The sequence below is a fragment of the Camellia sinensis genome, chromosome 6 (genome assembly GCF_055761805.1).
Source record: "Camellia sinensis isolate YWXY chromosome 6, ASM5576180v1, whole genome shotgun sequence".
In the NCBI taxonomy this organism is placed as follows: Eukaryota; Viridiplantae; Streptophyta; class Magnoliopsida; order Ericales; family Theaceae; genus Camellia; species Camellia sinensis.
In genome coordinates, this window is record NC_138966.1 from 179896365 (window position 1) to 179920106 (window position 23742).

Below are 23742 nucleotides of genomic sequence, written 5' to 3' on the forward strand. Positions count from 1 at the left end.
TTATTTAACCATTTTTAAGGTATTTGATGGTCCATTTTTTCAGCAGTAAGATTTAGACAACGCAATTGAAAGGCAGGGCCACATTTGACCCACCCTTATGGAGTGAACTTTTGATACCTGCAATCATTGGTAAACCACAGGTATGGGTTAAGCCCGAAAGACACTAATGAGAGTCAAACTAAGATGTCTAGGTTTACAATTCATCACAGGGTCTAACCCTATACCGCTAAACTACTGGTGTCGGCTTTTATAGTTCATCTTGGGTAGAAAAGCAAGCTTGTAATTGTGGGGGTGAAGATTGTATATTAAAATTCAAATTCGAATTCAATTTTTGTTATATTCGTTCACCTTGTTCTTTGACAAAGACTTCCAACTTATCTTCTATCATGCAAAATCTCCAAGATGTACAAAGCTTATCCTTTCTTTGTTTGTGAATATTAGATGGTGAAAGTTGTGAGAATAAATATTCACGCCAAACAGTGAATATGAACTTCAACACCATTAAGGTTCTATCAAGATTAGAAAATCCAATAACAATAATCCAAATCCAGTAGTCCATTAGTTCTATAGGCCGGATACGAAGTTTTCAGAAAAACAATCCAATAGTCCATTGATTTAGAAGCTACTCAGCTTCACCTGTGACATAGGAAATACTAGGAAATTAACCAAAAAATGATCTACCAAATAATCCAATAGTTCATCCAATCAAATAATCCTTTTTTGTGGATATTTTTATTTAATTTTTGTTTGAAGTGGTCAAACGGTTGGTTGTGGTACATTTGTGTAAATGTTTATTTGTGTAATGGTTATTCATACTTTGAACAAAGGTAGTAGACTTTTATCTCTGTTATTGCTTATGCAGGTTGTTAAGGTAAAAAGATGTGCAAAATAATATTTTTCGTAGATAGATTCTATCTTTTCTCGCCATAATCATTACTTTCCTTAAGTATTGTCTTCTTTACTAACTCTATTTCGATGTTCTGTTTTTGTTTGTCATAGATCCTCCATTTCTCCATCTTAACGTAGAAGTAAACCTATACCTCCTCCATCCCTTCCTCCGTAGCGGTTGCATTAGCAGGTCTGGTTTTTAATTTATTTGCTTTTAATTAATAGCAGGGCACTGGCGGGTGTGCTATTTTATTTATTTGTTTCATTTTAATTGATATTAGGGTACTTGCTTCTGTGTTTTTGAAATTTTTTGCTTTGAATTGGTAGCAGAGCACTGGCTGGTGTGCTTATTTATTTGTTTGTTTTAATGAATAGCAGGGCACTGGCAGGTGTGCTATTATATTTATTTGTTTCATTTTAATTGATTGTAGGGTACTTGCTTCTGTGTTTTTGAATTTATAGCAGGGCACTGGCTGGTGTGCTTATTTACTTCTTTTATTTTAATGAATAGCAGGGCACTGGCGGGTGTGCTATTTTATTTATTTGTTTCATTTTAATTGACATTAGGGTACTTGCTTCTGTGTTTTTGAAATTTTTTGCTTTGAATTGGTAGCAGAGCACTGGCTGGTGTGCTTATTTATTTGTTTGTTTTAATGAATAGCAGGGCACTGGCAGGTGTGCTATTATATTTATTTGTTTCATTTTAATTGATTGTAGGGTACTTGCTTCTGTGTTTTTGAATTTATAGCAGGGCACTGGCTGGTGTGCTTATTTACTTCTTTTATTTTAATGAATAGCAGGGCACTGGCGGGTGTGCTATTTTATTTATTTGTTTCATTTATAACAGAACACTGGCAGGTGTGTTTTTAATTAATTAATTTTATTTTAATTAATAGTAGGGTACTTACAGGTGCTTCTTTATTATTGGCGTATAATTGATAGCATAGCACGGGCTGGTGTGCTTATTTGTTCATTTTCTATAAAGAAGTAATAATTTAGTTGCACAATATTGGCGGGTGTGCTTTTTTTGATTTTTTGTTTGGTTTTAGTTGATAGTAGGGTGCTTGTAGACATGTTCGAATTTTTTTTTTAATTGATTGCAAGGCACTGGCAGGTGTGCTAATTTATTTGTTCTGAAGATGTAAATTATAGTAGCGCAATGCCATGTGTGTTTTTTAGTTGATTTGTTTCGTTTTAATTGCTAATAGGGTACTTACAAGTGTATATACGATGGATGAACCTGAAAGTAGTAGGCCTGAAGAGGTCAATACTGAAATTGATGATCAATTTGCTCCAGATGGCAAGGATGATGTTGTTGATGTGAAAGGAGGGTTAGCTTCCCAAACCTATGATAGTTTACGAATGCTTCCTAAGGAAGATGTTTTGCAAATGAAATTCAATTCAGAGGATGATGCTTATACTTTCTACAATGCATACGCTAAGGTCATCGGTTTTAGCGTACGAAGAAGTAGAAAAAGAATTACTGGAGACAACAAATTTGTAGAGAGTAGGAAATGGGTTTGTTCAAGGGAAGGTGTAAGAGAAAAGAAATACTTGCAACGTGTGGAACGGGTAAGAACTCCTAGGGCAGAAACTAGACTTTTTTGTAATGCCACATTTCGTGTGCGTTATGACAAGACAACTAGGAAATATGTTGTGACCCACTTTGTAGGGGAACACAACCATCCGTTGGCAGCACCACACTGCGTCCCTTTTCTTTGGTCGCATAGGTTTGTAACAAGTGCAGACCAAGCTCAAGCAAAGGCCATGCGCAATGTGGGTATGAAAACGAGTCAGATCATGGATTTTATGGTCCATCAGTCAGGGGGTTATGAGAAGGTGGGCTTCATTCACAGAGATTTGCACAATCAATTCCAAGCTGAGCGCAAAGTACAAATCGCAGAAGGGGATGCAGAGGGTGCGTTAGGATACTTGTCAGCTAAATTAGATGCAGATCCATTATTTTTTTTCAAATACAACATCGATAAGGACAACCGGTTGGACAAGATTTTTTGGGCAGATTGTAGGTCTCGAATGGATTATGCTGCATTTGGTGATGTATTGGTATTTGATACTACTTATCGTACAAATGCATATAAGAAGCCATTTGTAATTCTAGCTGGCGTGAGTAACCATTTCATGACAACTATATTTGGATGTGCTTTGTTACCTGATGAGACAATGGAGACATACACGTGGGTGCTGGAAATGTTAATGGAGGCCATGGATGGTAAAAGACCCATCTCCGTTGTAACAGATGGTGATAGGGCAATGCGTCAGGCAATCAAAAGAGTTATTCCAAACTGCAGACATCGTTTATGTTCTTGGCATCTGGAGAAAAATGCCTCAACAAATGTCCACATACCAGAATTTACAACTGATTTTGCGCAGTTGATGTTAAAAAAATGTAAAATTGATGAGTTTGACAATGCCTGGGCTGCTATGGTGAAACAGTACAAGTTGGAGAACAATAACTGGGTGTTGGATATTCATCTGAAGCGTGATAATTGGGCTGAGGCATATCTCCGTGGTCACATGTTTGCTGGAATGAGGAGCACTCAACGTGTCGAGGGTATGAATGCATATTTCAATATATTCCTAAACCAAAAGGTTAGGCTGTATGAATTTGTAGCGCAATATGATAGGGCTCTTGCTAGAATGTGTGTTAATGAGGCAGAAACAGAATCTAAAATAGAGAATAGTTTTCCGGTTTTGACTACGCCATTGAGGAGTTTGGAGAAACATGCAGCTGAACTCTTTACTCGGAAGATTTTCTCATTGTTTCAACATGAAATCAGGAAAGAGGGTAAATTGTTTGTGATGGAAAGAGTTCAGCTTGAGGATCATCGCACCTACCATTTTGGTGAGTACAAGGCACCAACATGCACGTGGACGGTTGAGTATTTTCCAGCTAATATCACAATGAAATATTGTTGCTTGAAGTTTGAGTCGTTTGGCATCCCTTGTTACCACATGATTGCTGTTATGAAATCTGAACAATTAATGTGTATTCCACCGAGTTGTGTCTTGCAAAGATGGACAAGACGTGGTAGGTCAAAGTGTCAACAACCAAGTCTTACCCAAATTTGTAGCACCCTAACACAGACAGCTCGGTTTGGTATACTCAGCTCCTGTTTTAGTGAAATGTCATATTATGCCTCACACGCGGACAAAGATTTTGAAGAGGCAAGGGAAATAGCTTTCCATCTGACATCGCAGATGAAAAAACGTTGGGCAATGAGAAAAGAAGGTAACGCTGAGGCTGGGGACAAAAAAATTGCACCCAAACTATATGCCGTTGGTGATCCGAATGTAGTGAAGACCAAAGGGAACCCCGGAGGGACATCTTCTATGGGTAAACCTCCAAAACCAAGGCGGTGTGGGTATTGTAGGTATGGTACTTTCATTGTATGACCTTTTTATATCCTGTTGCATGCATATGATTATTAAAATCGTTTATGCATTATTTGTTACTGTAGGAGCATCGGACACACGAAGCGGACGTGTAAAAAATTGGCTTCAAGTAGCCAGAGAGAGGGTAGCAACTCAGACAGTGAACCATTCATGAACACAGAGTTGGATCCCCACACAGATGATATTGATGAATTGCCAATTTATCCAAATGATCCAGTGTAGTTGACTTTCATGATGAGGCTTACAGTGATCGAAACATTGTTTTTAGAATGAGACATTAGTGGCTAGTAGTTATGTTTTGTTAATGTCTTAGTTGTTTTAATCTTAGGCATTCTTAATAAATTTCGTAGTTTGGAGAATAATTTTAAAAATAAAGGTAAAAAAATTCCAAATTTGTTTGATTGCTGATAAAATAGGGACTTGCTCATGCCATTACTTGACAAACAATCACTGTTAATAATACCGCACTGTCTCTATTTTTGTTTTGTAGATTTTTTTAATTGTCTGTTTGCTTGGTAAGAAATGGTGGACATTGCTGTTAGGTGACACATAACTATGCTTATAGTGGAATGGTATGGTATCGATGTATAGGTATAATAAGAGATGATGGAGATGTGCATTGCCAAAATATAAACAACTTCATCACCCAACAAAAAAATTGGTAACATGAACCCAAGTTGTCATTCAAACAATAGTGTAGCATTAAACCAACTTTGCAAATGTACTTCCTTAAAACTAAAAGCATCTAAGAAAATTTTGGACTTGAGCCTGTTGATGCAGTCAAATTAGGACTTGAGCTTATTTGGCTATTTGCTCACACAAGAGATCTGAATCATGGAATAATCTTCATTTTGAAGCAGTCGAGAGTAAAAATTACAACTGCTTATAACAAGTGAGAGTACAGTAACTTGATTGTAATGATCCAAATCCATATGCAAGGCTACTTTCCTTCACCCAGGTCATAGAAGATGCAGAATCCTCATTATGGGTAAAATTCAAAGGTGTTGAGCGGACTAATGAATCATGACAAATGTTGGATATTCTCATGTCTACACGTGTTAGACACATTTGAAAAGAACACAATTAACTTTTAGGTGTTTCTTAAAAAGTGAATTGTGTTTGGAAGAATTTTCCTAAAACATTTTTTGAATTTAATTATAAATTCAAAAATTGCCTATGTTTTATTATTTTGACTAGAGTGTTTCCTCCATTGAAATATTTGACTTAATATTTTTTAATATTTTTGACTTAATAAATTTCGTAGTTTGGAGATTAATTTGAAAAATAAAGGTGAATAAACTCTAAATTTGTTTGATTGCTGATAAAATAAAGACTTGCTCATGCCATTACTTTACAAACAATCACGGTTAATAATACCGAACTGTCTCTATTTTTCTTTTGTAGATTTTTTTAATTGTCTGTTTGCTTGGTAAGAAATGGTGGACATTGATGACTGAAATCAATAAGGTTTTAATATATTTGCATTTGTCATTGTATGTTTAAAATTTGAATCTCTCCAATGACGTACATATGTTTTAATATGTTTGGATATTACGTAGGTAATTGAAGATGCCACGGAAAAAGACAACAAAAAAACCGAGTAAAGGAAAAGCGGAAGCTCCTCACGTTGACCTTGGTATTTTTGCTAAACGGGCTATTACAGTAGAGCGGGCTGTCAAGTTGAAGGAGTTAACTCATACTGATATTCCAGCAATTGTGGGCCACCTGCATATCCAAAACCTAATCGAACGGGAAGGGAAGGCTAATGTCAACCTGGTACGGGAGTTCTTTGGTAGCATACAAAAGCCAACTGATACAGAGAACTTGATTCTGAAAACAAAACTGAGGGGAAAAGATGTGGTGTTTTCCGCGGATTGCATATCAAAATTCTTAGACATTCAGCGACCAACACATGATGACAAAACACAATATCCATACCTTCCTGGTGTTGACCTTCCTAATGAAGCCCAAATTGTTGATGATTTGTACATCGAAGGAGTCATACCACAAGACAAGTATCATGTAAAGTTCCTGAAGCCTGACCTTGCCGTTCTTCATCTTATCTTGTGGTACAATCTTGACCCAAGGGGGGTGAAATCCACTTTTGACCATGAACGAGCACTCATGTTGTATGCTGTCCATAATTTCAGCCCTCTAGATGTTCCGAAGATAATTTGGCAAGTTGTGGATTCTGTCGCAAAAGCAAACAATCCACATGCAGCATTACCATTCGGCCTCCTCGTGACTGATATGCTACTTGAGCTTCGTGTACCGACTCGACCAGATGATGAATGGAAGGGGCAGATGAGCCACATAGGTCGTGGAACGTATGGGAAAACACAAGGGCAAAGTCGAAAGCACCGTGAAAGACAAGATCCTACTTCATTGGAGAGCATATCAACTCGTTTGTACGAGGCTGTGTCCATATTGAACCGGATGGAGTTGCAGCATAAGAAAGACATGAGGAAGGTCAAGTTAGAGCTAAAAAAAATGCGGAAAGCCTTTTGTGGTGAAGATGTTGAGAATTCAACTAGTTCTAATGATAGTGAGCAGGAATCTAATGGGTCCAACCATGATGACAGCCAACAAATGGACACAGACAATGATGGTTGAACAAAGTTTGCAAGGCCAATGATTTAGCTGACACTGTTACTTTTTTTTGCATACAGTGTTACTTTTTTGTGCAGAAAGTGTCAACTTTTGTTTACAAACAATGTTACTTTTTTGTGCAACCAGCGGTGGTACTTTGATCATCCCATACTTTTGCGAACAATGTTACTTTTTGTCCCATTTATTATGAAAAAGAAAATTGAAACAATGTTAGGATTCATGGATGGCTTATGTGATGGAAAACATTTGAATGGTTTATGTCAACAATATTATTTAGTATGATAGGCATGTCCAATTAAATTTTTTTTTTTTTTGTTCAATGCCAACGATGTATGTATAGCTTGCTGAAATTTATGGATACCAATTGACTACACAGTTGATACGTCGATTCCAAAACTTAGTATGATATTTATGCATGGAATGTGATTAACAACTAAAATTCCTTAGATTTCTTAGACGTTCTTTCTTTCCAAGTCGTTGAAGGATACATTAGGTGTTGCTTACTAGCAAGGAAATGCAGGTCCTCTGTTGCTTTTTTGTAGCAAATACTGTCATTGTTCTTGGTATTTTTAAAATTTGCAAAGAACTACCTTTGCGCGCCTTCTAAGTGGGGAGATGACATGAATTATCACTTTCTCTGTATTAACAATATATTTTTTATTTAATTTTTTTTTCTATTGTTCATTTTGTGTGTTTTCTTAAATGTAAAATTTAGAAAATTTATTAGTTATTTTGTTAATCTGCCAAGGACTAGTCCTGTTACACTCTTGTCATTTGAAATGTGTACATGATAGTATACACTAATAGCACAATTTTAGTTGGACATGAACTGATTATGCAACAAAAATTATTTTACACTATATATGTAGCAATGCATGGACTCGTACTCCAGTTTTTAAAGCAGTTTCTCCACTAACATTTGGTACATGTGTGTAATTTTTGATGGATTGTAAATGTAACAACCAAGATTAATGTGGTACAGTTAAATATCATAAATAGTTTCATCACCCCAATCTTGAGCAACAATATAAATTCCATACAAATTGAAACCCAAAAAATAATATGCTTTTTCAATCGTCCACAAAATACTACCAAACTGGGTTACTTTAGTCATCCATGTTTCTTCAACCATCTAATATGTTCATAATTGTGAATAAGCATAGTGGCAAAAGTACGGTAAGGCGAATCAATCTTTTTCAGACAGCCATGTTTACAATCAAACTTTTTTTTTCCTTGTAGCCTTCCGGAGCCTAGAGTACCTGTTACAAAAGAAATTGCATTCAGTAAGTAATCAGCTGAATTTATGAAGGGCATAAGTTGTTCATGGTTTGGGGACGCACCTCTCTTTGTATTGTTCGAGCCTGTTCATAACCTCAATGTAAATACGGTTGGACGAATCGTTCACTAGGTCAACTAGTAGCCTAAACCTTTCCAGTTTATCAAACTAAGGAAACAAAACAAAAAATATTCCATCAACAATACCATCATATGACATTGTAATTGCAATAGTGTAATTATGTGGTTAACATTGAACAGTCACCTTGTGTACGCCGGTCGGCATAACAACACCTTGCATATACTTCATGACAAACATACCACAGTCGTAGCTTCATGACAACATACATATGAATGTCAAACTTGTGTGTAATGTTAATAAGAAAGCCAAAATTGAATAGCGAATGAAGAAATTTTAGAATACCTATCGGTTTTATGTTGGAGACAAGCGTCTTTCAACCTCTCTAATTCGAACTCCTTCACATTTGCAACATAAAGGTCTCCAAAATATTGTTGCAATAACAAATGCATTGTTTGAACCTATGCATGAATGTTGTAAGATAGATTGTGCTGATTGTTTTTTTGTTTTAAAAAATAAAATAAAATAAACGACTTACCAATTTCCTTGCCATTAATTCACGACGTTTGTCATTTGTGAGGCTGGGACTCGAGTCAAATATATGAGCCATGCGATGTGCCATATCTATGTTCACACAAAACCAATGTTCTTCATGGTCGTTAACCGGAATATATATCTGAGTGACCATAATAAAAAAAGGGTCATGCAACGTTGCCCAACCAGTTTAGAAAATTTATAAAAAAAAAAATAGTGACGACGTTGATACCCTAAAAAACTTAATAAATAATAAAAATATTTGTAAAATGGAGGGGATATTTAAAATAATCCTGTAAAATGGAAGAATGCTTGACACATTACTTCTTGACAGGCATGAAGCTTCCCAGTGTATCGAGACTCCCCAAAATATTCGTCACATAGCTTTGCATGGTCCGCTCCATTGATAATATGTTGCTACAATTGATAATGCACAAGTATACATCAATAAGTATACATGAATAACCAAACATAAATATGACACACTAGACTACTCACTGATACATATGTGGGAAAGTACCACGTCCTATGACACTTATCGGGAAAGAGCCTCCTTTGTGCATTTGTCAATTGTGCTACAACTAAATTAATAATCTGAAATACATGCATCAAATAATAATTTGAAACCTATATCCTTAAAAATGACTTCACATAACAATATTGATGCATGAAATGAACACTTACGGAACCACAAATCCATGTTTTTGGTTGTAATGAGCACAAATCGAATCGGGTGGCAAATTCAACCGGCGTGTAAAATAACTCCATGACCACAATATCCTCACTGCATCATGTACAAATTGAAGAGTTGCACTTATTGGTGATAGAGAGGAACATACAAACGCAATAAAATTACCTGCTTTCCAAATCCTTATCGAAACAATAAGCCTTCAAAATTTGTTCCTCAGCAGATAAAGGACATGGCCTCACAATTTGTGTCGTCGATGACTTGTGAATTTAACCGAACACATAAACAATAAATTGTCATACTTCTTGCAGTGCATTAAAATAAGGGGATTGGAGATCAAGAACAATAATGAAATTAGTAATAACCTCAATGGCAGTAGCAGATGCTTCAAAATTGAGGCCAAGTAGTTTTCCAAGTAAGTTCAAACTCTAAAACAAATTACAACGAACAATAAATAATGAAAAATCCTAAAATATATTTATAGGAATAGCAACATTGTATAACACATATATTATGTACATGACTTACTTGATCAAACTTAGCCTCCTTTGTATCGAGAGATGAATCTGATTCATCTAAATGAAGCTTTGTCTTGGTTGGTACTTTCTGAGTGGCTTTCCTTTTCTTACCAGCAATGGCTGTAAAAGGTGATTGTATGTCCACCAGCGCATCCGAATGTTGAGTGCAAGGACCGCCATATGGACCAATGGATGAACTAGATTCATCAAAAAGTTTGAGTTTTGGGATTTTCTTTCTTCGATTGTTGTTCAATCTTACCTTGATTTTGTTCTTCGCTTGTTTGGTTTGCTCATGAAGATGGGCATCCAATTGCAAGATGGATGGTGTGAGCGGAATTCTATTTTCCTCCATGTTCTCTAATGCTACCACAACATTAGGTTTTGGCAGGAGTGTATTGTTCTCATGGTCAACTGTAGGTACAATCGTAGATTCAACCACAACATTAGGTTTTGGCACGAGTATAGGGCTGACATGTTCAACTATAGGTACAACTGTAGATTCTACCACAACTCCAGGTGCAACTATGCCAGGTTCACATTTACAATGGCCGTGCCCCGCTTCCTGTTGTTTTGACATTTGCAGTGGCTCACATTTTTCCATGACCTTCGGAATGGAAGAATTAGTTATTCCATTTTTAACAATAACAACTAGTTCTTCCAAAACACTTTTCATGTCACAAACAGTCGTCTCAATTTTTGAAATCCGAATATCATTCATATTTTTCATTTCCTCACTTTGTACAAATGGTTGCATTGGCTCGTCAACAACAAAATTAACATCAACCTATTTATAGACACATCGCAAACAATTTAGTTTTCCATTTCAACATGAAAAATAACAAACAAAAACCAAACATAAAAGAAGGGATACGCTAAGGATGACCTCCTCATCCTGGTAACCTCCTGATTTTTGGAATAGTTTCAGTGTCGCCTTTATTTCTGCATCACCCCAATAAGCCAAGGAGGGGATTGAATGAGCACGACCAGCATCACAACCACTAGGAGCAACACGATCAAAGTAAAACAACTGCATCACAAAAATGTATTAATTTAACATGTACTATGTAATGAAAAAGGCATTGAAGTCAAGTTTTTCTAACAAAACAATTTGTAATTGGTTAGAAGCATACCATTATAAGAAATAAGCATCCATTTGGTTGTGAGTGACTTTTCGAATTGTACTTGCATAAACCACGAACAAAGAATTGAAGAGTGAACTTTGACCAATTATAATCCTTCATGCCATCCACATTCTGAATGAGGTGAATGAATGATTGTTTAACAACATCCTTTGTGGTTGGGCATAAGAAGGCACCTAACATGTATAGGGCAAATATCCTCATAAATTCCTCTCCAGCTCCCTCTGTTTTGGTCAAATACTCTCTCAAAGCATTCAGTTTGATAGGTCCTTGGACAACTCCAAGTTCTTCAAATAGCTTGGGAAATGCTTGTGAAGATTTTTTTAGTTCTATTGTTTTGCCTTCGGCAGGAATGCCCAATAACTTGTGAACGTCTAGTTCAGTAAGGAGGAGTCGGCGCCCATGAACATTCAACGAACAAGTTTTGGGATCAAATTTCTGAACCAACCATTCGCAGAGGTCATGATCAAGCTTTGTACATCTGAGATTCAAGAGCCCCCCTAGCCCACTACTAGTAACTGCATCACGTTGTTCCATGCTCAATCTTCTTATTATTTTAACAATTGATCTCAAGGCAATTCGTGTTTGGAAATGCCACTGAGAAAGAATATAGTGGGTATTAGAATAATTTAAGAAAGACACTTTAAATAACTTCAGAATAGTGTGTGAACCAATTTCTGTGAGAAATATGAAAATACAAACATGTTATTACAATGTGTGAAATATGTCATAATAAAACAATAAATTGTTGTTCTCTTTGTATTTCACCTTTCTTGGTTTTGTGGGAAGAGAACCTTCCAACTTGGCTTGCTTATCAACAGTCCACATGTCCATCTCTTTGTACTCCTTGTCTTGCTTCTGCCGGGTTCTCCATTCATGTCCTATGTCCTTCTTCATCTACATTGCCTCAAAAGTAAATATAAGTTATGCAAGTAGAACATAAAAGACAAAGATAATATAAAATATGTAAACAGTATGTGGTAGGTAGGCAATGTGCAAACCGTGTCGGTAACTGTTTCTTGCATGCTTTTGTTTTCATCTTTGCTACAGGTTCAACCAAATGTATAATAAGGGCTAATATTTAAACTGAACATAAAACATGTATTTAAAATCATACATTGAATAGTGTGAAGAAATAATACTTGTAGAAGAAGAAAGCTGGTGTAAATCGTTTGTGTATGCAAGGTTTGTTGCTTCCTTCGCTCATTGTGTATTGTTATATATTATCTACATAAGCAAAGGTGAAATAATCATATGAGACAAAATGAAGTTAGTAAATGCAAGAAAAGTACACACACCAAAAGACAAATAATAATAAACACAACCCCATCCTTATTTGAGAGATATATACTATGAATACAATAAAAGCAATGTACTGATTAGTTGTATTTAGTTGACGCAATAATACAAGCACACACTAGTTGTAGCTGATGACTTGATGGGGACTGTTACTACCGTCTCATGTTTTCTCTAATTTCATGTATTGAAGAACATCTAGTCCTTAAAATGTAGCAGACTGATGACTTAATAACAGAAAATCCAAGCACAAGCACACTGAGAGTTAAAATGTTGCACGTCATGTTCTGTGGCACCAAATGCCAAAATTCTATTTTCTATTTCATCTCAAAAAGGGAAAGAGAAGGATGAGGAGGAAATAGAGAGAAAATAATAGGATTTAAAATTCCATTCTCCAAGTACAACCTTTTGGAATGCATCTTCAAAGTGATCTTTTCCATCCCTCTCCATTTTGTAAGGGAAAATTAGTGAAAATCCCATGGCATTAACTTGTTCCCATGACTTCTTTGTTAATCTGTAAAGTCCCATTTTACAAATTGTTTGGAAGCTTAAATAGGTCCCATTTTATAAATTTCTGGAAGTTGGAATCACTGTCTTTGTTTGTTAGGTATAACAAATTCATCATGGTACAATTGGACACCCAGAAAAAATAACAAAAAAAGAAAAAGTTGTTAAAGATTGGACTGTTTACATCATCACATGACGACCAACGAGAGACGCAGTGGATACCCTTTTTGCCTTGCTGACTTCGGTGAGTTGATTATGGTCAGAGTGGCATTTTCGATCAATGCTCATTTGAAGGGGTGTTCTTATTCAGTCCAGGATCTGCAACTTGAAGCAAATCAGGTCAAATAATGTTTAATGTACAGGTGGTGTTGCTGCTGGTTCAAGTTGCTGTGGCTAGATGCTGCTGTTGTTCTTCTCTATTTTGGGCCATTTTGCTGATGCTAGTTGATACCAATTATATGTAGCTTAGGGGATTATTGTGGGTAGCTTAGGGGACTACTACGGCTGAGTTGTTTTGAGTCTCGGATGGGTATATGTAGCTTATTGAAGTCCTCTGTTGCGCTCATTTTTTAACTCCAAATCATTCTCTTCCAATTCAAGGATTGTACAAATTAATGTCTATCATAAATGAAATTTTCAAAATAACTATTCCAGTGACAATGAGGTCTCAATTTCTGGTTTTGTTGTGCTATAAACTAGTCTCTCCCTTTGTAATTTTTTTTTGGTTTTTGTGGTTTCACTATTTCTTGAGTTGAGAGTTTGTAGTTATACTGTGATAGATTTGACAATATGGGGTAAGACTATAATCAATGACTATCCTAGCAGAAATTAGGCTTAGTTTGTTCCCTCTGTTTTCCCCTGTTTTTTTACTGCACAATCTGAAATTCCTTTCACTTGTCAATGACAGAGAAATTTAAAACTCTAACCTACCTATTATGGAGAAAAGTAAGAAAGGGATAGTAGAAGGTTTTGAAGTTCAGAATTTTCTTATTCGAATGGGTATTGTATATGCAATATGAACAAAAACATGAGTATTTCATCATATATAACTCATCAAAAACAACTAAGTCTCCAAAAAAAACAGCAAACCCTAGACTCAAACAATATCAACAATAAAAAAAAAAGAACATACCGTAGGTCTCCACAGCATGAAGGTGTTGGCTAATAGCTGTGGTGGCAGCAGCAACAGCTCTATTGTGGGATCAAACAGTGGCTGATACAGACACAATATCAGACTGGCGGGGCGAGGAATTTGAGACCAGCAACGTGAGAGAGAAGAATGACATGCCAAAACCCCAAAACATATGTTTCTGTGGGAGTTTTTGGGTGGCCAAATTAAGCATGTTTTGATTTTCTAGGAAGTTTGAATTTGTTTTTTTTGGAAATACGCACAGATTGTGTGGAGTTTTAAGAAGTCTTATATTATTTTTTTGGAAACAAAATATAACTATTTTAATGGAGGGGGAGTGTCTACAGTCCACAATCTGGACTGGACCGTATTGTTTGGACTTTTTGAGGCCCAATTGATCCCGTTTTCATAATCAGAAATAAAAAATTTAGGTTTTTTTTTATTTAAAAAAAAAATTAGGTCCCTAAAATGATCATAATCTTTTCAAATTATCGCATTTGTCATTACAAAAAGTGATGATTTAATTTTAAAAACACCAATTTTGTACATTTTTTGGTGACCACCACGGATTGCTCTATCTTTTTGTGATAATGAAATACACAACATTAATGGTTTGGATTCAAATTTAGAACCCGTGATGGGCCTCACAGGCCCAAACAGTACCCTCAGATCCAAATTATGAGGGGTTGAGGTAATCCACCTTTTAAAATTTGGTGAGGTCAAAAAATTATGCAAATTTATTAATATTTTTTTTATTTTCTATTTTCCACGGACTATTTTTTTTTAAAATTTTTTTTTTATTGAAATTTCACTTTTACAAAATATCATTTTTCTATCAAACTATAACTCAAATAAAATATTACTCCACCATCAATTACAGTCTATAATAAAATAAAAGTTGCTCATGTGGCACCCAAAATATCAATTAGTTCTCTGAATAAAATGAAGTTTGGAGGTCTAATTGATATGTTATAGATAGTTTGGACGGTAAAATGAAATTTCAAATGTTATTTCCATGTCAGTAACTTTCATTGGATTACAAACATAACCTAACAGCGGGGGTACAATTAATCCAAAATTAAATAAACTGTACAATTAATTTCACTAAAATAATACAGGTTAACTTAATTTTGAGTGATAGTATGAGAGGCAAAATGATATTCTTTTTTTACCTTTATTGAAATTAGTAAATATTCATATTAAATTATGTTAGCATATTTTGTAGTAATAAATATTAATTATTATGATATTAATTACATCAACAATTTCTTCACAAATTAAGGCATAGTTTACAATTTGTAAAATGGTAAATTACACCGTCACCTTGCTTACCTATGAATACTTTCTCACTTTGGACTTCAAACTATTATATTCTTATCACTCTGGTCCAAATTGTAAGAGATATTATACTTTTGTGACAGAAAATGCGGCATGGGTAAAGTTGACCTACATTTGTTTTTCAAATGACCAAACTATTATATTCTTTTCACTTTGGTCCAAATTGTAACACATGTTATACTTTGGTGACGGAAAATGCGGGATGGGTCAAGTTGACCTTCATTTGTACGAAGACCTCCGCTGTAGACCACCTGAACATGCAATCCTCCATCGTACAACACTTCCATTTACTGTTTGCCATGACCTATCTATTTTGAAGTGGGAAAACAAAGTTTTCTAAGTTCTAAGAATGCTTAAGAACATTACCGCGGTCATATCAATAATTAAGGTTACTCTATCATAGTCCAAGAGTAATGACTACTTAGAATTCATTCATACCATGAGAATAAGAACCAATGACTTTCTTCTACTTAAATTGAAAATTTGATGATTGGTTAATAAAGTTTATGAATGTTCCGAGTTTGAATTGTTCTTGTGACAATTGACCCGGGATCCTTGACGGGAATGCGAATATTGTATGTGTGTTTTGTCAAAGTGAGGTCGAAACAGTGGAACATATTCTTCTTTTTGGCCCTTTTGTTTGGAGGCTTTGGTCTAACATTGTAAAATGGTGGGCTCTTCAGTGGGTTATTCCTGGTTCCGTCAATGGAGTGCTACGGTGGTGGTCTGGGTGTAGAATGAAAACGTTGGAAAAGAAAATTTGGACAGTTATTCCTCTACCCATTCTCTGGTCCATCTGGACACACAGAAATGAGAGTGTGTTCCAGGGCATCCAACCGAATTCGGACGAGTTGTGTGATATTGTGAAGGTGAGAGTAGCAATGTGGATAAAGTCTTCTGAAATGGCTGTGGTGTTATCTGTTACTGATCTTGTGTATAATATGCAACAAATGCAGTACTGCATCAGGAATGGAGGCTAAATCTGCTACTTTCTATGCTCTGCTGTTGGACTGCAATGTTGTGCTACTGCTGGTCTGGTTTAGCTACTGCTGGTCTGGTTGTGCTACTGCAATGGTGATCTGTGTCAACTACTGGCTGCAAGTGGGCTGTCTAAGGTAGAATCTGGCTGCAACCACTGGGCTGGGCTGGTGGTTTGCTAAGGTGAGCTTGCTGGTAGGCTGCAAGTCAAGTCCTGTGTCTCATCTGATCCAATCTGCTGTGGTTCTGCCTGTGGGGTGTTTTGTGTGTTTGAATCTGTTGGTCTGATGGTGGATGGCTGGTGATCTGCTGGGTAGATGATCTGTTACAATGCCAAGCTAGAATCTGGCTGCAAGTTCTGGGCTGGACTGCTGGTATGCTAAGGTGAGGTTGTTGTTAGGCTGCAAGTCCAGTCCTGTGTGTGATCTGATCCAATCTGCTGGGGTTCTGCTGGTATGGTTGTGTTAAGACTGTGGGTGCAATTGGTGCTTTGATGTCTGTTATGCTGCTTGCAGTCATGCTTAGGCTAATCTGCTAGTCTCATGGTGGATGACTGCAAGTTATGGGATTGGGATGCTAGTATGCTAAAGTGAGCTTGCTACTAGGCTGTTACTCAAGTCCTGTGTGTGATTGAACCTGTTGGTCTGATGGTGAAGGGCTGGTGGACTGCTGGGTAGAATCTGGCTGCAAGTTTATGGGTTGGGCTGCCAGTTTTGCTAAGGTGAGGTTGCTGCTAGGCTGCCAGTATGGGTAGAATCTGTTAGTACTGCTTCTGGCTGAGACCCAGATGAAGCTGGTATGGCCGTGTATTGCTGATCTGCTCTGTCTTGCTGATCAAGGCCACAACTGATCTGTTCTGTCTTGCTGACCTGCTACCAAGGCCACAACTGATCTGTTCTGCTCTGTCCCTGAGTGGAATGATCTGTGTTGTTTGTTTTGTTTGTTTTGTTTCTTTTTTGTTTTTTGTTTTGCTCTGCATGTTGGTTACTCACCAACTTCGAGCTCAGTTAGTATTTATTTTTATTTTCAATAAGTATTCCGAGCTCAGATTGTTATTAGCACTTGTGTGGGTTCTCTCATCCACTAAAGTCGTAAAGTTATAGTTTAGTTGAATCTGTAAATATTTCTTTTAAACCAAAAATGGAAAATTTCTTCATGCACAATCACTTGATATAGATGGGACTACATCTGGTATTAAAGAAAATTGAATCAAGAAGGAAACTTATACCACTCTTGCATATACTGTACAAGAGGTGGCTAGGAGAATATTGAATTTCCATTGCAGCAGAATTGGACTTTGGTGGTACTTTATTATGAACTTCTGGAATCTACTTTCTTTTCTCACTAGTGGTTACTACTCACTCCCCTTTCCATCCCATTTAATATACCAACCCATAGACATGCAAACCTCATTAAATTAGATATTATTTCCTAATTTTACTAAATATTTTTTTTCTTTGCATCTAAGACCACTATAAAGAAGGAAGTGAAATGACCAAGGAAATGTGCAGTTGTAGCTGATTTCTATCATTGATGGATTAAGTGCATGTTGTATTGTCTACAATCTGCCCTGCTTAAATGTGCAAATACTTGTAGAAGCTTTTCTTTTTCCTTTTTTTTTAAATACAAAATAATAGCTAATTAATTTCACTATGTTATATGGCATATAGCATGCATAACTGTCCCCTTGTAATCGTTGATTCTATTTTTTCCAGGTGTATTCTTTGACACTTAAGGGGAGTATTATGAACATTTGAGAGAGTTCCACCAACATCTTCCTTCATTGTTGAAACCTGGTGGGATGTACTCATTTTTTAATGGCCTTCGTGGAGGTAATGCCTTTTTTCATGTTGTTTACTGTCAGTTGTTTTTTCTAGTTTTCCTTGATCTTCAACGTGTTTAATCAGTGGACAAGCCAATACGTTTTACTAATCATATTTCAAGTTTAGATGGTTAGGAAAGTTATGGGAAATTATCTTTGAGAGATCTTGTGCTCTCTTATGGCTGTTTTCTAGTGTATGACCTTGTGAGTGTATGCTCTGAAGGTAACTGAAACTTGGTTTCATTATATTCACTTTATTAGATCAAGACCAAAGAATGAGTTTAGCATGTAGTGTTTGTTTGTGTATCAATTCTTGTGCATTCTATATACATGCTCTGAAGTTTTCTAGCTTCTGAGCAGTGGAATCAAATTTAACAAAGTGTGTGCTTTGGTTTATTTGGATGCAATTCCATGGAAGAATAATGAGTTATAAATTTGACGTATTTCGTTTATTCATTTATTCTTAAACAGAGGATTTATTTACAACTTGACGTACTTTACCACTCATGATTCTGAGCTGTACCACTAAAATGTTATCCACTGTTTTTATACAAGATATTGGTGCATGTTTTGGTAAATTTGTCTGATAGATGCTAGATTGTTCGCATAAGCTTCTGGATCGCATTGTAGGCTATATAATATATGATGGTTTGAACTTGCAAGATTAAATTTTTCTGGGTTGTTGGTTGAGGCTAATTTTATTTCTTGAGAATGTAAGGGATGAAATTCTGATTAAATGACAATGGAATGGGCATTTGGGAAATTGCTTGATGCCATATAACTTGTGATGACATAAAGAAATGATGATATAAAGAAATTGGCATGGCATGGCATGAGAATCATGGAATCTGTAACATAATATTGATTAAAAAAAAAAACCATTTTTTGAAAGAGAATTGAACTGACGGAATGTAATTCGGACTTGTAGGCTTCGAGTTTGAGCCGAAAACGCCTTAAACTCGGTTTAAAAAAGGCGTTCCGGGGGCAAAAATTCAAACCAATCCCCAAACCACCTTGTGGCTCTCACAGACAGCTTCCCCATGACAAATAGGACTTCTGACAACTGACGGAATGTGTTTGGACCCATAGGTTGGGAGTTAGAGCCGAATACGCCCTAACCTTACTCGGAAAAGGGCATTTTGGAGGCGAAAAATCAAAACAGCCCCCGAACCACCATGTGACTCTCACGGGTAGCTTCCCCATGACAAATAGGACTTGTGACAACTGACGGAATATAATCCGGACCCATACGTTGAGAGTTAGAGCCGAATACGCCCAAAACTTAATCGAAAAAGGGCGGTTTGGAGGCGAACATTCAAAACAGACCCCGAACCACCGTGTGAATCCCACCGGCAGCTTCCCCATGACAAATACGACTTGTGTCAACTGACAGAATGTTATTCGGACTCGTAAGTTGGGATTTAGACCCGAATATGCCCAAAACTTACTCAAAAAAGGTCGTTTCGGGGCTGAAAATTCAAAATAGCCCCCGAACCGCCGTGTGGCTCTCACGGCAGCTTCCCCATGGAAAATAGGACTTCTGACAACTGACGGAATGTAATTCCGACCCGTAGGTTGGGATTTAGAGCCGAATACGCCCAAAACTTATTCGAAAAAAACGTTTCGGGGGCGAAAATTGAAAACAGCCCCCGAACCACCGTGTGACTCTCACGAGCAGCTTCCCCATGACAAGTAAGAATTGTCAAAGCTGAAGGAATGTAATTCGAACCCATAGATTGGGATTTACAGCTGAACACGCCCAAAACTTAGTCTAAGAAAGGCGTTTCAGGGCCGAAAATTCAAAATAGCCCCCGAACCGCCATGTGGCTCTCACGGGCAGCTTTCCCATGACAAATACGACTTGTGATAATTTACATAATGTAATTCGGATCCGTAGGTTGGGAGTTAGAGCCAAATACGCCCAAACCTTACTCGAAAAAGGGCGTTTCGGAGGCGAAAAATCAAAACAGCCCCCTAACTACCATGTGACTCTCACGGGCAGCTTTCCCATGACAAATAGGACTTGTCACAACTGACTAAATGTAATTCGGACCCGTAGGTTGGGAATTAGAACCGAATACGCCCAAAACTTACTCGAAAAAGGGCGTTTCGGAGGCGAAAAATCAAAACACCCCCCGAACTACCATGTGACTCTCACGGGCAGCTTTCCCATGACAAATAGGACTTGTGACAACTGACAAAATGTAATTCGGACCCGTAGGTTGGGATTTAGAGCCGAATACGCCCAAAAGTTACTCGAAAAAAGCATTTCGGGGCGAAAATTGAAAACAGCCCCCGAACCACCGTGTGACTCTCACGACCAGCTTCCCCATGACAAATAAGACTTGTCAAACCTGAAGGAATGTAATTCGAACCCATAGATTGGGATTTACAGCCGAACACGCCCAAAACTTAGTCTAAAAAGGGTGTTTCAGGGCCGAAAATTCAAAATAGCCCCCGAACCGTCATGTGGCTCTCACGGGCAGCTTCCCCATGACAAATAGGACTTGTGATAATTGACGGAATGTAATTCGGATCCGTAGGTTGGGAGTTAGAGCGGAATACGCCCAAAACTTACTCGAAAAAGGGCGTTTTGGAGGCGAAAAATCAAAACAGCCCCCGAACTACCATGTGACTCTCACGGGCAGCTTTCCCATGACAAATAGGACTTGTGACAACTGACAGAATATAATCCGGACCCGTAGGTTGGGAGTTAGAGCCGAATACGCCCAAAACTTACTCAAAAAATGGCAGTTTGGGGGCGAAAATTGAAAACAGCCCCCGAACCACCGTGTGACTCTCATGGGCAGCTTCCCCATGACAAATAGGACTTGTGACAACTAACGGAATGTAATTCGGATCCGTTGGTTGGGAGTTAGAGCCGAATATGCCCAAAACTGATAATTGATTCATCATGGAAGGTTGCTTTTGTGATTGAACATACATTTCTACATATTTCCTTTTGTGATTGAACTTTATTTTGGTTATTATTTTTCTCACATGTTCTAATATCTTCAATGAAATGGCACTGACAGACATTAATAAGTAGGGATAGTTTTATATCCAATCTAATGATTCAAGTGTTTTTTGCAAACAATTAATGAGGAAGTTGGTAAAAAGAATAGTTTCTATTCACATCGGGCTTTGATATTGGTTTAGCCATAGAATTTGGATACATGTTGCATACAAATAAAAGATTGTTACATTAGCTTTATGTTAGTAATGACAGATTTAGTAATGATTGTTCTGCATTTAACAATGTTCCTTATAACAAAAGACTTTAGAAAGACTGATAATTGATTCATCATGGAAGGTTGCTTCTTTGATATGTTATTTGTAACTTGTTCCCAAATTCATTCATGAAGTTGGGCATTTTTGGGTCCAATTCTAACGTTTTTTTGTTTTTTTTGTTTTTTGTAGATGACTTTGTTGCGTGGACTTTCAGAGTAATATTTTGGTGTATGGAGAAGAAATCTCACTTTTGTATAGAACTAATGTAATACTTTTGTTATCCCCGGCGTTTGTGCAGTTCACTATTACTGATACAAAAAACTTTTGGCAGCCAACAGATAATTACAGGCATGGTACATGGATCACCTTTTGTCGTCGTACATATATATGATTTTTTGTCGTGGTACATAGATGTACTTTTGTCTTGGTACATACATCACCTTTTGTCGTGGTACAGATTACGTGGTAATTTGTACCATGCCAAATAGTCATTTCACATGGTAGTAAATTTATTTTTTGTATATGGAAAGCTTTACTTTTTGTATGATTCTATATTTTGTATGAAATTATTATTTTAATTTGAACAATAGTTGGTTTGTGTGTACTTTGACAGTTAAAGTTATTTATTTTTTGTACACAAAAATTGACTTTTAGCGACTAAAAATTTAGTCGCCAAAAGTGAAAATTCTTGTAGTGTGTGTCAAAGTCATTTATACCCGACGTCATCATTTGGACATAATGACAACATGACACTAGTAGTGGCAACAATGCTATTACAATGGGCTACGTCGATGATGATGGTTGTGTTTCAGTGGATCAAAGGGCATGATTAATTGAAGTTGGTAACAATAACATTACTGTTTAATTCACTAATAATGACAACGAAAGAAAGAGTGAGAGTGAGAGAGAGAGAATTAAAAACGAGAAACGTAGTTGGAGTGTCATGCGTTTTTGTTAGTGATAATGTTTGAGGTAATGAAAACACAAGAACAAAATTACATATAAATGGCAACCGATAAACCGATCAATTACTATTCGAATATTGACTACATTGATATTAATGATTAGGCTTTTACTAATTCTTTGGGAACTATGAATAAGTTGGGAATTAATTGGTTTAGTGTGGCTTATGAAAACTGATTGATTACTGAATCAATTAGGTTTATTATATCAAGGATCCCTACAATCAATTGTAGAATCAATTGTCATATTTCAATCTCCCTTATATTCTAATGGATTGTACAATCGATTGTGAAAGTTCAAAACACTAGCCACTAATCGATTGTATAATCAATTGTGGTATTTCAACCCAATCGATTTTGCAATCAATTACGATTTTCCATTCACTCCAATATGCTATACCAATTGATTACACAATCAATTGGTTTATGAAAACTAATTGATTACGGAATCAATTAGGTTTATTATATCAAGGATCCCTACAATCAATTGTACAATCAATTGTCCAATCAATTGTCATATTTCAATCTCCCTTATATTCTAATGGATTGTACAATCAATTGTGAAAGTTCAAAACACTAGCCACTAATCGATGGTATAATCAATTGTGGTCTTTCAATCCAATCGATTTTGCAATCAATTACGTTTTTCCATTCACTCCAATATGCTATACCAATTGATTACACAATCAATTGTGTTTGAAAATTTAAAAGTTTTTGTTAATGTTGTTATGATTTTTGGGACAAAATTATAATCAACATGCCATGTTATGATTCATTGATAAAAGTTATGATAGTTTGTTAATGTGGTTATGATTGTGGGAAAAAAAGTTATACTCAATGTGTTATGGTTATGAATCGTCACTAAAAGTTATGATTTGTACCACCAAAAGTTACGATTCAAATGTTACGATTCAAATGTTATGATAATTAATTACAAATAACTATATTTGTTATGAGTTCTTATCATATTGTTATGATTTATAGTGTCTTTGTTATGACACTTTGGTGAATATTATGAAATTGTTATGATTCATTGTAATATTGTTATGATATTACAATGAATGTTATGATTCTTTCTGTAACCTGTTACATGACCGGTTTAGCAGGTCATTGTTTATTATGTGGCACGATATGGGCCATAGAATAAGTGCATATCATATGCCCTTTTATAAGGTGCACATTGTAGACTTTTCCAATAAATAATGGAACAAATTTAAAAGATTAGAGATTAAAATGTAACAAAGGCATATTTTGATGGTCAAAATACAACAAAGTGCATATTTTGAAAATCAATGTGTATTTGATCATTTGGATCTTGTAGGGATCACTGTTAC

General features: G+C 36.3%; 2 protein-coding genes across 2 annotated transcripts; both read left to right on the forward strand.

Moving 5' to 3' along the window:
- Positions 1 to 408: 408 nt before the first annotated feature.
- On the forward strand, positions 409 to 7061 carry LOC145792478 (uncharacterized). The gene is made up of 2 exons (XM_082873160.1): positions 409 to 1078; positions 5862 to 7061. The coding sequence occupies exon 2, from the start codon at positions 5872 to 5874 to the stop codon at positions 6913 to 6915; it is 1044 nt and encodes a 347-aa protein (XP_082729286.1). The 5' UTR covers positions 409 to 1078; positions 5862 to 5871; the 3' UTR covers positions 6916 to 7061.
- On the forward strand, positions 2119 to 4524 carry LOC145793868 (protein FAR1-RELATED SEQUENCE 5-like). The gene is made up of 2 exons (XM_082876755.1): positions 2119 to 4280; positions 4368 to 4524. The coding sequence occupies exons 1-2, from the start codon at positions 2119 to 2121 to the stop codon at positions 4522 to 4524; spliced, it is 2319 nt and encodes a 772-aa protein (XP_082732881.1).
- Positions 7062 to 23742: the final 16681 nt, after the last annotated feature.

Coding starts and splice junctions, on each gene's coding strand:
- LOC145793868 (XM_082876755.1), top strand. CDS start 2,119: ATGGATGAACCTGAAAGTAGTAGGCCTGAAGAGGTCAATACTGAAATT. Junction 4,281..4,367: donor AGGCGGTGTGGGTATTGTAG/GTATGGTACTTT, acceptor TTGTTACTGTAG/GAGCATCGGACACACGAAGC.
- LOC145792478 (XM_082873160.1), top strand. CDS start 5,872: ATGCCACGGAAAAAGACAACAAAAAAACCGAGTAAAGGAAAAGCGGAA.